This window comes from Piliocolobus tephrosceles, chromosome 3 (genome assembly GCF_002776525.5).
Source record: "Piliocolobus tephrosceles isolate RC106 chromosome 3, ASM277652v3, whole genome shotgun sequence".
Lineage (NCBI taxonomy): Eukaryota > Metazoa > Chordata > Mammalia > Primates > Cercopithecidae > Piliocolobus > Piliocolobus tephrosceles.
The window spans coordinates 113,407,099-113,422,856 of record NC_045436.1 but is presented as its reverse complement, the minus strand read 5'-3'; the positions used below and the strand labels follow the sequence as shown (position 1 = coordinate 113,422,856).

Below are 15,758 nucleotides of genomic sequence, written 5' to 3'. Positions count from 1 at the left end.
CTATATCTGGCAAAACCACCCTTCAAGAATGAAAAAGAAATGAAGACATAAATAGACAGAAGCTAGGGGGAGTTTTTTACTAGTAGACTTGCTCTCCACAACATATTGAAGGCAGTCCTGCAGGCTGAAATGAAAGGATACTAACTCAAAGCCATATGAAGGAATAATACTGGTAAAGGTAACTATGTAGGTAATATAAAAACCAGTATTATTGCACTTTTGGTTTGTAGCTCCTCATTTTTCCTATGTGAATTAAAAAATGCATAAAACAATAATTATAAATATGCATTAATGGGCACACAGTGCTGTAATCTGTGACAATAATAATTGTCAAAGGGGAGGGATGCAGATGTATAGGAGCAGTGTGTGTTTGTTTACTGTTGAAACTAAGGTGGTATTCAAACTAGGATGTTACAAGTTTAGGATGTAATCCCCAAAGTAACCGGTAAGAGAATAACTAAAAATATACAGAAAAGGAAAGAAGGGACTCAAAACAGTACACTCTAAAAATTCAGCTACATACCAAAAAAGGCAGTAATGGAGAAATTGAGGAACAGAAAAATAAGACTCTTAAAAAATTCAGTAGCTGAAAGTCAAAGTAAAACCTTCCTTATCAGTAATTACTTTTAATGTAAATGTGTTAAGCTCTGGCCTAGTGAGCTTATATGTATACAAGGTTTGATTTGCTTTGGTTTGTTGAGACAGGGCCTTATTCTGTTGCCTAGACTTGAGTGCAATGGCATGATTATGGCTCACTACAGCCTCAACCTGGCTCAAACAATCCTCCGACCTCAGCCTCTCAAGTAGCTGGGACCATAGGCATGCACCACCATGCCCAGCTAATTTTTGTATTTTTTTGTAGAGATGGGTTTTTGCCATGTTGGTCAGTCTAGTCTTGAACTCCTGGGCTTAAGCGATCCTCTGGCCTTGGCCTCCTAGAGTGCTGGGACTATAGGCACAAGCCTGGCCTGGGATTATAGGCACAATGCCTGGCCTAGGTTTGTTAGTATTTTATTGAGGATTTTTGCATCAATATTCATGAGAGATATTGGCCTGTTGTTTTCTTTTTTGATGTGTCTTTGATTTTGGTATCAGGGTTAATACTGGCCTTATAGAATGAGTTTGGAAAGTCTTTATTTCTCCTTCACGTCTAAAGGATATTTTCACTGGATATACTGTTCTAGGTTAAATGATTTTTCTTCAGCACTTTAAATATGTTATGCCATTCTATCCTGGCCTGTAAGGTTTCCAGTGAAAAGTTTGCTGCCAGACATATTTCCAGATATTTGAAGATACTTGAGCGTTGGTGTCTAAGCCATATTTGCATTAGGCATACCCAAAGCCCAGTAATACTGTAATTCTTGCAGACTCAAAGTGATACCTCCTTGGTGGTCTTAGATAAGATTTGGAAGAATTCTCTGGATTACCAGGCCGACTCTTGTTCTCTTCCCTTAGTTTCTCCTAAACAAATGAAGTCTCTCTCTCTGTGCTGAGCTGCTTGGGGCTGGGGTTGGGGTGACACTAAGCACCCCTGTGGCTACCACCACTGGCATTGTGTTGGGTCAGACCTGAAGCCAGCACAGCACTGGGTCTCACCCAAGGCATGTCACTGTAACCACTGCCTGGCTACCATCTGTGTTTGCTCAAGGCCCTGCGGCTCTACCATCAGCATTTGGAAAAGTCAGCCAGGCTTATATCCTTCCCTGTAAGCAGCAAGTTTTCCCAGGCACCAGATGGGCACAGAGATGCTGTCTGGGAGCCAGGGACTGGAGTCAAAAAAACTTAGGTATCTACTATTCTGCTGTGGCTAAGCTGACACTCAAACTATGAGACAAAGTCTTTCCCATTCCTCCCTCCCCTTTCCAGAGGCAGAGGAGCCTTTTATTCATGCCCGTCACCACAGGCCCATGGGATGTACTGCCAGGTTACCTACCACCAATGTTCACTTAAGGCCTAAGGGCTCTTCAGTCTGCTTATGGTGAATGCTGCCCAGTGAAAGGTGAGAAAGGGACTCACCTTTCAGGGCAGTGGCCTTCCCTCTGGCCCAGGGCAGGTCCAGAAATGCCATCTAAGCCAAGGCTGGGATTGGGGACCCAAGAGTCCACGGGCTCTACCCCACTGTGGCTGAGCTGGTACCTATCTTCAAGAAAAAGTCCCCTTTACTTTTCCTTCTACTTTTCTCAAGCAGAAGGAATCTCTCACTGTAACCACCATAGTTGGGAATGTGCTGGGTCTCACCTAAAGCCAGCGTGTCTGAGTCTCACCCAAGGCCCACTGTGTACTACCTGGATATTGCTGCTGGTTATTCAGGGCCCAAGGGCTCTTCAGTCAGCAGGTGATAAATCCTACCAGCACTGGGTCCTTTCCTTCAAGGCAGCAGGTTCCCTTCTGGCCCAGGACATGTCTAGAAATGTCATCCAGGATGTAGGGCCTTAATTAGGGGCCTCATGACTCTGCCCAGCACCCTGTCCTGCTGTGGCTGAACTGGTATCCAAGTTGCAAGACAAAGTCCTCTTTACTCTTCCCTCTCCTCAAGCAGAAGGAAGGAGTTACTTTTATTGCTGTGAGCTGTGTTGCCTGGGATTGGGAAGGGTGGTGCAAGCACTCTCTTTGCTGCCCTGGTTGGTGTCTCACTAGATCATGTTCCCCCAACTAGGTTGTGCACCTCCGAAGTCCACTGGCTTTTCAGCACGGCACTAGGACTGCCTGGGAGTTGCAATCCTTGTGGCCTAGACTGCCTTTCAGATTTATTGAGAACCCCAGAGCACTTTAGCCAGCGGAGGCAAGACTTGCCAAAACTCAACTTCTAACCACTAGGATGGGTGATTCCCCTTTGCCTAGCGCTGGTCTAAATGCTCCCTCCATGGGCATCAACTGAGTTCAGCCTAATTTTGCTTTCCACTCTGACAGACCAGCACTGGGTTCTCCCAAGCACACAGATTATCTTTCTGTGCCACATGGCCACTGCCAGGGGAAGGTAGAGGGGTGGCATTGGCAATTCAAGACCATCTTTCCTACCTGGTTTTAACTTCATATCACTGAAAGAGGTACTGATTAGTTCAGCCACTGTGAGAAGCAGCTTGGAGATTTCTCAAAGAACTTCAAATAGAACTACCATTCAACCCAGCAATCCCATAACTGGGTATATGCTGAAAGAAATGTAAATCATTCTGCCATAAAGACACGTGCACACGTATGTCATCACAGCCCTATTCACAATAGCAAAGACATGGAACCAACCTAGATGCCCGTCAACGGTGGACTTCATAAAGAAAATGTGGTACATATACACTATGGAATACTAAGAAAGAACAAAATCATGTCCTTTGCAGCAGTACAGATGAAGCTGGAGGCCATCACTCTATAAATGAATTAACGCACGAACAGAAAACCAAATACTGCATGTTCTCACTTATAAGTGGAAACTAAACATTGAGTACCCATGGACACAAAGAAGGGAACAATAGATACTGGGACCTACTTGACAGTGGGGGTTGGGAGGAAGATGAAGATCCAAAAACGACCTATCTGGTACTATGCTTATTACCTGGGTGATGAAATAATCTATACACCATACCCCCACAACACACAATTTACCCATGTAACAAACCTGCATGTGTACTCCCTGAACCTAAAATAAAAGTTGGAAAGAAAAAAAATTCAAGAAGTATTAAATACAAAGTAGCATGCCTGTGCTGCAAATGGAATGCCAAGTTTACTGTGTTTTACATTGCCACATAAAAGTGAATCTGAACAAAGCAAATGGAGAACATATGCCAGAGCCGAGCATGGTGGCTCGTGCCTATAACCCCAGCATTTTGGGAGGCCGAGGTGGGTAGATTGCCTGAACTCGGAAGTTTGAGACGAGCCTGGTCAACCTGGTGAAGCCTCATATTTGTATTATCTACCAAAAATACCCCCCAAAATTTAGCAGGTGTGGTGGCACACGCCTGTGGTCCTAGCTACTTGGGAGGCTGAGGTGGGAGGATTGCTTGAGCCTGGGAGGTGGAGGTTGCAGTGAGCCAAGATCACGCCATTTGCACTCCAGCCTGGGTGACAGAGTGAGACGCCATTTCAAGGAAAAAGAAAAAAAAGTACATATTCCAGAAAGGAAGTAATCCAATGAAGTCATGGGAAAAAAAAATGGCCCCACCAAAAGATGAAACATATAAAAAAGATTAGAACTAAGTGTGTTTTTGGAATACTCAGGAAAGGAGTAAAAAAGAAAAGTAGAATATTTACAGGGAATAAAAGCAGTACTATTCTGCTGATGGCTCGTGTTGGCTAGGGAGAGCTAATGGTTAGATTTTCATGAATTATGTGAGTTTTTAAATACAGTCATTATTAAAAATTAAACTATCTACTTGCAATTGAATGAACTATGTTAAAATTATACTACAACAGATTTTATTATTTCTGGGAAGATGATCAGTGTACTGTACATTGAAGCTCATTAAATAAAAAAAATTCAACCTGATAAAAAAGCAATTCTTGGCGGGGCACGGTAGCTTACGCCTGTAGTCCTAGCACTTTGGGAGGCTGAGACGGGTGGATTACGAGGTCAGGAGATGGAGACCACCCTGGACAACACGGTGAAATCCTGTCTCTACTAAAAATGCAAAAATTAGCTGAGTATAGTGGCTTGTGCCTGTAGTCCCAGCTACTCAGGAGGCTGCGGCAGGAGAACCGCTTGAACCCAGGAGGCGGAGGTTGCAGTGAGTTGAGATCGTGCCACTGGGCGATAGAGCAAGACCCCATCTCGAAAAAGAAAAAAAAATATCTGCAAGAGTATCTGTGGTATATACAGATATATGCTAAACTGTTTTCCAGAGTAGTCATAGCTATTTTTTTCTTTCATCAGCAGTGGAAGCGCATTCCTCATTGCCTTGCATCCTTGGTAATGGTTGCTATTATCTAACTTTAAAAGTTTTGCCAGTTTAGTGGTGTGAAATGTTATTTCATAATGATGAATGTACATTTCCTTGATTACAAATGAGGTTGAACATCTTTGCATGTTAGGGGCTTATGCTTTTGTGAAATTCTAAATTCTTACTCACTTCTGTTTCTTTCTTTTTTTTTTTTTTTTCTTTTAGAGATGAGGTCTCACTCTGTTGCCCAGGCTGGAGTGCAGTGGTGCAGTCATAGCTCACTGTAACTCCAGACCCCTGGGCTCAGGTGATCCTCCTGCCTCAGCCTCCTGAGTAGCTTAAAAGAAAAATTTGGTAGAGACCAGGTCTCACTGTGTTGCCAGGCTGGTCTGAAACTCCTGAGCGCAAGCAATCCTCCTGCCTTGGCCTCCCAAAGTGCGGAGATTACAGGCATGAGCCACCGCACCCAGCCTTGTCTTTTCCTTTTTGATCTATGGAGATTCTTTGCATGTTCTAGATGCTAATAATTTGCCAACTAAATGTATTGTGAAGATCTTCTTAGTAAGTAATTGGATGTGGGAGGGGAGGAAGAAGTAGTATAGAATTACTCCTAGGTTTCTAGTTTGGGAAACTGATTGGATGATGGTGCAATTAAACTAGGACATAAAATAGAGGGGGAGAAATAGATCTCAGGGAGAGGAGAATTAATTCGGAGTTTAAAGTTCCTATGGGATATTCAAGTGGAGACGTCTTATTTTTTTTTTTTTTTTGAGATGGAGTCTCGCTCTGTCACCCAGGCTGGAGTTCAGTGGCAGGATCTCAGCTCACTGCAAGCTCCGCCTCCCGGGTTTGCGCCATTCTCCTGCCTCAGCCTCACGAGTAGCTGGGACTACAGGCGCCCGCCACCTCGCCCGGCTAGTTTTTTGCATTTTTTAGTAGAGACGGGGTTTCACTGTGTTAGCCAGGATGGTCTCGATCTCCTGACCTCGTGATCCGCCCGTCTCGGCCTCCCAAAGTGCTGGGATTACAGGCTTGAGCCACCGCGCCCGGCCGTCAAGTGGAGACGTCTTAGAGAAATTTGGCTATTGGGCTGGATGTGGTGGCTTGCACCTGTAATCCCAGCTTCTCTGGAGGCTGAGGTCAGAGGACTACTTGAGCCCAGGAGTTTGAGGCTGCACTGAGCTGTGATTGCACCACTGCACTCAGAGGAAGACCCTGTGTCTAAAAAAATAAGAGATTGAAAAAAAAAAAAAAGAAATCTGACTATAGGGGTTTGGAGATTAGGCCAAGCTCTGTTATGCTACATTAGTTCTGTAGGATCTTATATGATGGGCCTTTCAGGAGATTACAGTTGGAAGGAGACAGAGTGGTAATTCTCTTAACTCATTTGTCTTCTGCCCATCCCGCGTTTTTCTCCAGGCCATGGATTCTCCAATCTAAATTTCTTATGAAATAAATATCCCAACCAAGTGACACACAAGACACTTCATCTTAGTTAATAATTACTTTATTAACCTTTTGGTCTTTCAACATTTAGGTAGTCTTTCTCAATATTTCCAGGAGAGTACCTAATTTTTATTTTGAAAACCATTCAGCACATTTATCTTACAATAATATGCAGAGCATATATCTATCTGTATTTTTTAAATTTTCCTGTTACTCGTTGATACATAGTACATAATTACATAAGTTATTCCATGTACACTGAAAACAATATAGGAAATATATACATCTAAGACTTCTACTTTGTACAGTCTTTCATTAAATAAGAATATTTACACATACATTTTCAGATATTTCTACCTTCCTGTATGTATTTGGAATTGTATGTAGGTAGCCAATGAAAGAATATGGGCCCCTTGGGAGGATGGTAGTGGAAGTCCATGAAGTAAAGGGCATTCTTTAAAAAGCAGATTGTATTATCATTTGGATTGCCTTTTAGTTATTTGAGATTCTGAGAATTCTGATAAACCCCAAAGCAGAAAGATTCCTTAGCACCCTTGGAAGATGGGAAAGGTGAGGGAAATACCGGAAGCAGGGTTAGGACTTGGCACATCCACTAAGAACATAGCACCTCAGTAGAGCTTACATTATAGTGCCAGGGTAGAGTTATTACTGAGTAGCTTAGGATGATGAACATTGACCTTCCTACAGGAGTAGTAGCAGCTGATTTGGTGACCATGATTGGTCACCTTTTAGTGGAACTGCAAACTAAGAACAATTAGGGCTTGACATATACTCCATGTAGGGAAGTGATGGGAGAGGCAGCCTCTGTGTGGTCCATCCTTGGCAGCACTTTGTTTCCCTCTGGTTTTAGGGAGATCTTTTAGACCTGTAAGAAGAGAAAGGGAACATAAAAGTGTGATATTCAGACTCTGACTTCAGACTGGATTTTGCTTGGAACATATTGAATTCATAGATAACCCAAAGATCCTCAGGTAAAGGATGTGATGAGCTTTCCTGCTGCTATGCATTCATTATGGATTACAGGGGCTGCTTTTTTTTAAAGCCATGAAAGACTTGGGGAAAATGTGTCAGTGTTGTTTAGATAGTTATAGCTGTACTTTAAGGTTGACAGGTAATCAGGGTAACTTCTGATACTTACCACACAAGATGGTGCCTCAGCATTTAAATAAATGGAGGTAGGAGAGGGCATGGTGGTAACATACTTCTAAACCAGTGATTGCAAAGCAAACCACAATGCAAGTATTTCTGACTCCCAAGATTGCCATTTCCTAAGAGCAATTCTGCAAGCAAAAGCAAACCTACCTTTCCTTGCTAACTGCTTTCAGTAAATTCTTGATGGCCTTAGATTCTGGATTCAGACACCTCTTCTCACCCTTCTTTTTCATTGTAGCACTGTAGAAATAAATAGGGATGAAAATATTTAAAACAGTGTTGGGTCAGTAAAACAGATGGCATACACAGTTCTGAAGTCTGACATTTAAGTTTCACTCTGCATGGTTTTGTTTGCTGTACATTAGTTTTAGAATCATCATAAACCCTTTACTGATCTTTTGTTATTATCATTACATATTTAATACAGTATATGATTACAACCAGGGAGGTGATAATCAGATGGGATTTCACTCACATGATCTCAACATGTGGACAAAATTGACTTGGAGGAATAATTTCAAGTTTTTCTAAAGACCTTGGATTAACAGGTTGATTACTAATGCTGATGCAGGCACAGCGTACAGTTCTAGAGAGAGGTATTCCTGTAGGAAAAGAGAAAGGAACAGCAGAGAAGGTTAGCACAGGGTTCATGTTAGACATTTAATGTAGACTGGTGGTATTTAGCAGAACCTATATCCCCATATCAGCAAACCGTCACTTAATCTGAGGAGGAATGAATCGTACCATAACACAACTGCAAATGATTAAATAGTTGATTATCTGGAAGAAAAGAATTGCAGCTTATTGATTATAAAGTCAAACCCTTAAACACCGTTCATGTGGTTCATTGAGCTTAGTTAGGTAAGGAAGTATCTGTGTCTCATCTCTCTCCGCATTCCCTCACATTTTCTCTCTCTCTCCTTCCTCTTCCCCATCTCTTCTGTCCTCCTTCCCTTTTTCCTTCTCTTTCTCTTATTCTATTTGTTTCTCTCACTTCAATTCATGTAAGTTTTATGATCTGAGGGAATCTCTATTTATTTCCGTCTTATTTATAAGCATGCAGTGAAACTTTTACAAATACATTATTTCTACACTTTTAGAATGTATACCTATTCCTATTTCTCATTTTACAAATTAAGTATCCTTTGATGTTCCTTACCTTGAATGCCACTTAGAGTCAGAAAGACAAGGCAGCAAATCAGAATGGTAGTTTGATTCATGGTGCTGAGACTGGAGGTTCCTCTGCTGCAGGCTCAGAATATGTCTAAGCAGTGGAGGAATGTCTCAGAAAACGTGAGGCGAGTGTGCCGTATTTATCTGCAAAGGCATTTTCCCTCCCTAATTCTGATTGGATAACACTACAGTTGACTTAGCAAAATCTGCTGGCTGTTCCTGGGGAAGTCCCATATTGCAAAATCGAAGGTATTATGTTGGTTTATTGTAGCCTACAAGTTATGGAATTTCCCTCTGCCCCTCTTTCTTCGGTAATAGTGAATTAGGTTTCACTTTCCAAAACATGAACTATTTCTTGAAAAAAAGAACTTCATTGCATATAGAAAAAAATAAAGGTTGCAATCCATTCTAACTATGCTTTTTCTCAACACTTAAACTTTTATAGTTAATTTCAGAGGCTATTTTTAAAAATATCCCCAGTAATAGAAATTTTTCATCCTTTATAGGTAAACCTAACTTTTTGGTAACAGCAAGTTGTGCCTGATTATTAGAACAGTGATTTACCTGGACAGTGCTCCTTGATCAAATACTATAAAGTAATAGGATTGGCTTGCTTGGGCAAGGTCAAAGATATGGAACTGGCAAGTTTTAAATAATTCAATAAATGCTTTGTTCATTCGTAACACCAGTAGATTAAGTAAATAGCCTCCAACATAACTATTTTGAGGGAAAGCACTGCTCATTTGAGTATCTGATTTCTGGTGTGTTAAAACAAGTTTCATGTCTTACAGCAGTCCCTGAATGAAAACATCATAAGATGGTATCTAGAATGGTGGGAGAAAAGGATTCATAGCTATCTTAGGGTTATTGTAAAAAATAAAGGGTGGCTTTTGAGGAAATGAATTTAAAAGGGGGGGCATGCATAGAGACAGACCTTGGGAAAGCAGCTTGAGACACAAGGGAAACAGGTTGATTTCAGATGAGGTTCAGCTCCAAAAGACTGTTAAATGCAAAGCAAAAGAAAAAAAAGTGTCAGCCATTGAGCTAGTAACAATGATAACTGAAATTGGCACAATTTTAACTGGATGATGAATTGTGGCAAAACTTAATTTCTTAGCATTCAATAGTACTTGGCTGATTATTCATAGTAGCTAGTAGTAGAAAGCACATGATACTCATATAATGGAACACATGTTGAACCTGAAAGTGGAAATTTAACAGAATCCATGGATATAGTGGTCCTTGGTTGTGTTCTTTGTGAATGATTAGTAACAGGGAATCCAAGATGAAATACTGTTTCAAAAGCAGGCACCACCCTGCAATGAGAGATCTGAGGCAAGTGATATTTAGAACCTAGGAAAATATATGGGAGTTCTTTTCATACTCAGCTGGGCTGCAACAATGCAGGGATTGGTCAGGGAATGGAAAAGCTTCCATCCTAGGATGAGGCTACTGTACCTGGCAGATACTGTCTCAGAACCTCGTATCAGGGGCCAAGAATAAAGCCTATATCTGCAGACTGGGCACACATAAGACTTGGATCCTCAAATGCAGGAACTCCATCATTGGAACAGAGAGTGAGTTGCTTGGGGCAAATGGAGTTTACTAGAGAGCTGAATCCCATGTTAATCTGTTCTAGGGACTGGAATAGAGCTAAGCTTTCAAGTGAACAAGTCAGCAGAATTAGCTGTGGGAAGCTGGAAAGACAAAAGAGAGAGAGGTGAGGTAGAGACTGACAGAACCCAAAAGACTTTCACCTAGCAAAGAGGCATTCCTTCTGATGAGGGAAAGGCTTATGAGAAATAGTGACGTGGAGGGATCCTTCCATATCTATTTATGCAGAACAAACATTTGACTGTGAATAGAATGCCAACAAATTTCAGAGAAATGTCTGACATCATGAATGGAAGAGGCCCGGAAAACTTCAAGATTAACCAATCAAAACAAGAGATGGTGACGGTTTTATTTTAGTTAGTATCTAAGGTGTCAGTTAAGATGTCTCTGTATAGAAGACAATGTAAAAAGGAGATGATAAATGGACTAAAAATCTGTTATTAGGGATAAAATATTTGATTTTTACTAAACATTGTATTACATTAACTGTGTGCCAGACATTGTTTGAACTGCTTTATGAATATTGACCATATTGACTCATTTTATCCTTATAATAACTTCTACCCCTGACCCAGCCACTCTTCTATTTTTTTCCATAGATTATTTTTACCTGTTCTAGAACTTCATATAAATAGAACCACTTAGGTATATACTCTTTTGTGCAAGACATCTTTTGCCCAATATGTTTCTTAGATTCATCGATGTAGTTGCATGACTTAGTAATTTGTTTCTCTTTATTGATGAATAGTAATCCATTGTATAAACATATCAGTTTGTTTCTGGTTGATGGACACCTTGACTGTGTTCAGATTTTAGTTATTATATATAAATCTGCCACAAAGATTTTTGTGTAATTTATTTTCTGGGCATGTGCTTTCATTTCGTGGGGTACATATGTAGCAGTGGAACATGATCGCTTACTTTTTTTATTTTAAAAACCTAAGTGATCGTGTCACTCTTCGGCTTAAGACCTCAAACAACTTCCAGTTAGAATAAAATCCAAATTTCTAATTAAACTGCTTTACTAAGTCCTCTATGATCTGGGTGCTACCTATTTGTCCAACCTCATATCATTCCTTCTCAACCACTACAATCCGGTCAGTGGCCCATACACTGGCAGTTTTCTCCATCTGGAATGCTTTTCCTCCTGTTTATCACATAGAGTATTCCTTCTGGACATTTAGATTTTAGCTGGCTTGTACCTTCTCTTGTCACACAATCTGAAGCAGACATGACTTTAATTCTCTACATGGCATTTCATACTATCTGATATTCAGTTCATTCTTTTTTTGTGTGTAATGTCTGTTTCTCCACGCTAAAATGTATGCCCCAGGAGAGCAGGGAACTAAAATGCATATGAGAGGCATTTGGTAAATATTGGATAGAAGGATGGATGAATGAATCTTTATAGACTTTAAGTAACAGCATACAAGGATTGTATTTCAAGAAGTATTTCCGTTGGTTCATCAGATTTCTGAATTTGGACATGAGTATTATTGTTTTCCTTAGCTTTAAGAACCAAGTTTAATTTAAGAAGACTATAATTTCCCCAGAAGTTAGTTTAGATTTAGGTAGGTAAAATCAATACAGATATTTTCAGCTAGCTATAGGACAGACTCTTCATTCCAAGAACTCTGGTAAATATAGAGTAGTACCCCTAAAAGCTTCTTAATTATTCACTACTTTTTATCTGTAATTAAGCATTGAATGAATGAATGCAGAAATGCAAATCTCCTCAGTGCATGTTATGTATGTGGCCATGGACGGTGTTAGAAGAAAGAGGAGAAGTAGACTTGTTCTCATTATTTTCTGTGCACTTTGTGTAGGGAACTAAGCTAACCTCAGGGAATACTAGAAGGGATAAGATCCAATATTTATCCTTGACGGGTTTACATTCTAATTGGGAAGACCAAAAACTATGAAACAATAAATATCAATAAGAGAAACTTTATGGGCCAGGCATGGTGGCTCACGCCTGTAATCCCAGCACTTCAGGAGGCCGAGGCGGATCACCTGAGGTCAGGAGTTCAACAATAGCCTGGCCAACATGGTGAAACCCTGTCTGTACTAAAAATACAAAAAATTAGCTGGGCATGGTGGTGGGCGCCTGTAATCCCAGCTACACGGGAGGCTGAGGCAGGAGAATCGCTTGAACCCTGGAGGCGGAGGTTGTAGTGAGCCGAGATCACACCGTTGCACTCTAGCCTGGGCAACAAGAGTAAAACTCCATTTCAATAAAAAAGAAAAGAAAAAAAAAAGAACTTTATAATCAGTACCAAATGAGTGGTATAGAAAGTAAATAACGTGGAGGTTCATAGGAGACTATATGTACTCATTAAGGTCAGAAGTTTTCAGAAGATCCTTCAGAAAAAAAGACCTCAGATGAGCCATAAAGTGTGAGTCTTACTTAAATAAGTGGCCAGGAGAGGAAAGCTTGTGCAATTACAGATAAATGTCATTAAAAAATGGCAAAGGGGGAAGCCAACTAACCAGTCAGGAAGATTGGTGGTCTCATAGAAATGATAATGCCTTGTTAGGATTCTGTAAAATCTGGTCCTTAGTTTTTCCAATCCAGAAATTCTCATTTTTCCTAGTCATCCAGGGTAAGCATATTCTCAGAGAGTTAACTCTGCTAACAAAATCTAAAAGAGACTAAGATGAAAATTAAAAGACTGTATCCATTTACAATGAGAACCTTTTCAGTGAGTAGGATGATTGGTTTTGGTATCCAAGTCACCCCTTTCCCAGGATCAGATTACCTATGAAATTGAATTAGTATCAGAACAGTGCATGGTGAGCAGAGTCAAAGGAAGGACCCTTCTCTTATTGTTTTAAATGAGGGGTCTGCTCAGGGTAGAAACCTGACAAATGTGATCAACATGGAAAATCATTTAGAGAAAAAATCAAACTTTTAGAGACAGTAGCAAGACCACTATTACTTACTTCATGCAAAACCAAGACTGCATGTGTCATTTAAATAAAAATCTAAATGATAACTCTTTTTATATATTTCTCTCAATTTTTGCAAGGTTTATGGTATATTAACTTTCCTAGAATTCACTGATCTGAGTATAGTTTTGAAATAAAATGAAAGTTAAGGAAGTATCCCGCTTTAGTTTCTGTTTCAGTTGCTATTGATTTATCTTTAAGCCTCTGATTATGGCATCAGGCCAAAAAAGACAACCATAAAAAAAGGAACAGTCTGCCCTGACAGACTAATGAGCATAGACCAAGGAAAAAATGCTTTCCTGGAAACTGTTGTGCTTAAAAGAAATTTTCTAAAAAGTGAGCAGGAGGACATCAGTGATTTCTGTGGACTGGGAATCCCCTCAGCTGGTGCAGAATATGCCTTGGAAAGTATGGGAGAGGAGGGCAAAGCTTCCCCTTCATAGTTTTCACTCTGAGCTCTCAAAAGATTCCCTGAGCTCACAGTGTTCGGTAATACTGGTTACATACTTTTCAATTACCCATGTGTCTCATCCTTCATAGTCAGCCTAAGCAGAGGTCAAAATGAGTGCTGGTAAAGTGGATGGTAGACCCTAACAATCATCATGGCGTTGGAGGAGGGAGGGGCTCAGAATAGCTTCTGTTTGGATACATTTTAGGCTGTGCAGTATTTCTGAACTCAAGCACTTGAGAGGACTTTTACAAATATGGCAGATTTCATCATTTGGAGGAAGAGACAAAATTGGAGAACATTATAATAAAGTAAATGTGTTTGGGGGAAGTATGATGCATTTCTTTCTCCTTCCCATAAATAAGATATTTCCACAAAATAAATTAGAATTTTGTGATATTTTGTTCTGTTTTTAATCAAAATCTTTAGAAAATGTGTAGTTTTAATTTTAATTGATTCATCATTGGTTGTCTTTTGAGAAGAGGAATCTTGAGATGTGATGTAGTTCAGTAGTGCATGTTATTCCATATTTTAGATTATCGTGTCTGGAATTGGTGGGTTCTTGGTCTCACTGACTTTAAGAATGAAGCCGCGGACCCTTGTGGTGAGTGTTACAGTTCTTAAAGATGGTGTGTCTGGAGTCTTTTCCTTCAGATGTTCAGATGTGTCCGCAGTTTGTTTCTTCTGGTGAGTTCATGGTCTCGCTGATTTCAGGAGTGAAGCTTCAGATCTTCATGGTGAATGTTACAGCTCTTAAAGGCTGGTGAATGTTACAGCTCTTAAAGGCTGCGCGTCTGGAGTTGTTCATTCTTCCTGGTGGGTTCATGGTCTCGCTGGCTTCAGGAGTGAAGCTGCAGACCTTCGCGGTGAGTGTTACAGCTCATAAAGGCGGCATGGACCCAAAGAGTGAGCAGCAGCAAGATTTATTGTAAAGAGTGAAAGAACAAACCTTCCACAGCATGGAAGGGGACCCCAGTGGGTTGCCTGGCTGGCTGGGGCAGCTTGCTTTTATTCCGTTGTCTGGCCCCACACACATCCTGCTGATTGGTCAGTTTTACAGAGAGTTGATTGGTCCGTTTTACAGAGAGCTGATTGGACCGTTTTTAGACAGGGTGCTGATTGGTGCATTTACAATCCCTGAACTAGACACAGAGTGCTGATTGGTGCATTTACAATGCTCTAGCTAGACCTAAAAGTTCTCCAAGTCCCTACTAGATTAGCTAGACACAGAGCACTGATTGGTGCATTTACAAACCTTGAGCTAGACACAGGGTGCTGATTGGTGTATTTACAATCCCTTAGCTAGACATAAAGGTTCTCCAAGTCCCCACTAGACTCAGGAGCCCAGCTGGCTTCACCTAGTGGGTCCCACACTGGGCTGTAGGTGAAGCTGCCTGCCAGCCCTGCACCACATACCTGCACCCCTCAGCCCTGGGGCGGTCAATGGGACCAGGTGCCATGGCGCAGGGGCAGCGTTCGTCAGGGAGGCTCGGGCCACACAGGAGCCCACGGTGTTGGGTGGGGGAGGCTCGGGCTTGGCGAGCTGCAGGTCCCAAGCCCTGCGCCTCAGGGAGGCAGCTGAGGCCCAGCGAGAAGTCGAGCGCAGTGCCAGTGGGCCGGCAGTGCTGGAGAACCCGGCGCACATCTGCAACTGCTAGCCTGGGTGCTAAGCCCCTCACTGCCTGGGGCCCTCAGCGCCGGCCGGTGCTCCGAGTGCAGGGCCTGCCGAGCCCACTCCCACCTGGAACTGGCGCTGGCCCGAGAGCACCCTGCACAGCCCCAGTTCCCGCCCATGCCTCTCCCTCCGCACCTCCCCGCAAGCAGAGGGAGCTGGCTCTGGCCTCGGAGGGGCTTCCACAGTGCTTGCGGCGGGCTGAAGGGCTGGTCAAGCATCGTCAGAGTGGATCCTGAGGCCGAGGAGGCGTTGAGAGCGAGGGCTACTAGCGTGTTGTCACCTCTCCTTATCATTCAGTTTTCTTCAACCTCTTATTGACAGTTTGTCTTTGTGAACAATTTGAAAAAGAATACTAAGTCAGGATTTATTGTATAGCGATAACTCACATTAGGGCATTTCCAATTTAGTAGCA

At 41.7% G+C, this 15,758-nt stretch overlaps 2 protein-coding genes across 4 annotated transcripts in view; one reads left to right on the top strand and one right to left on the bottom strand.

The window, feature by feature from the left end:
- The window catches only part of ART3 (ADP-ribosyltransferase 3), a 105,975-nt gene that overhangs the window by 3,763 nt on the left and 86,454 nt on the right, over positions 1–15,758 (top strand). The gene's annotated exons all lie outside the window — the stretch shown is intronic.
- CXCL10 (C-X-C motif chemokine ligand 10) lies at positions 6,358–8,812 on the bottom strand. Its single transcript, XM_023222568.1, has 4 exons — positions 8,647–8,812; positions 7,963–8,089; positions 7,638–7,727; positions 6,358–7,200 (listed from the first exon to the last, which is right to left on the bottom strand). The coding sequence occupies exons 1-4, from the start codon at positions 8,705–8,707 to the stop codon at positions 7,182–7,184; spliced, it is 297 nt and encodes a 98-aa protein (XP_023078336.1). The 5' UTR covers positions 8,708–8,812; the 3' UTR covers positions 6,358–7,181.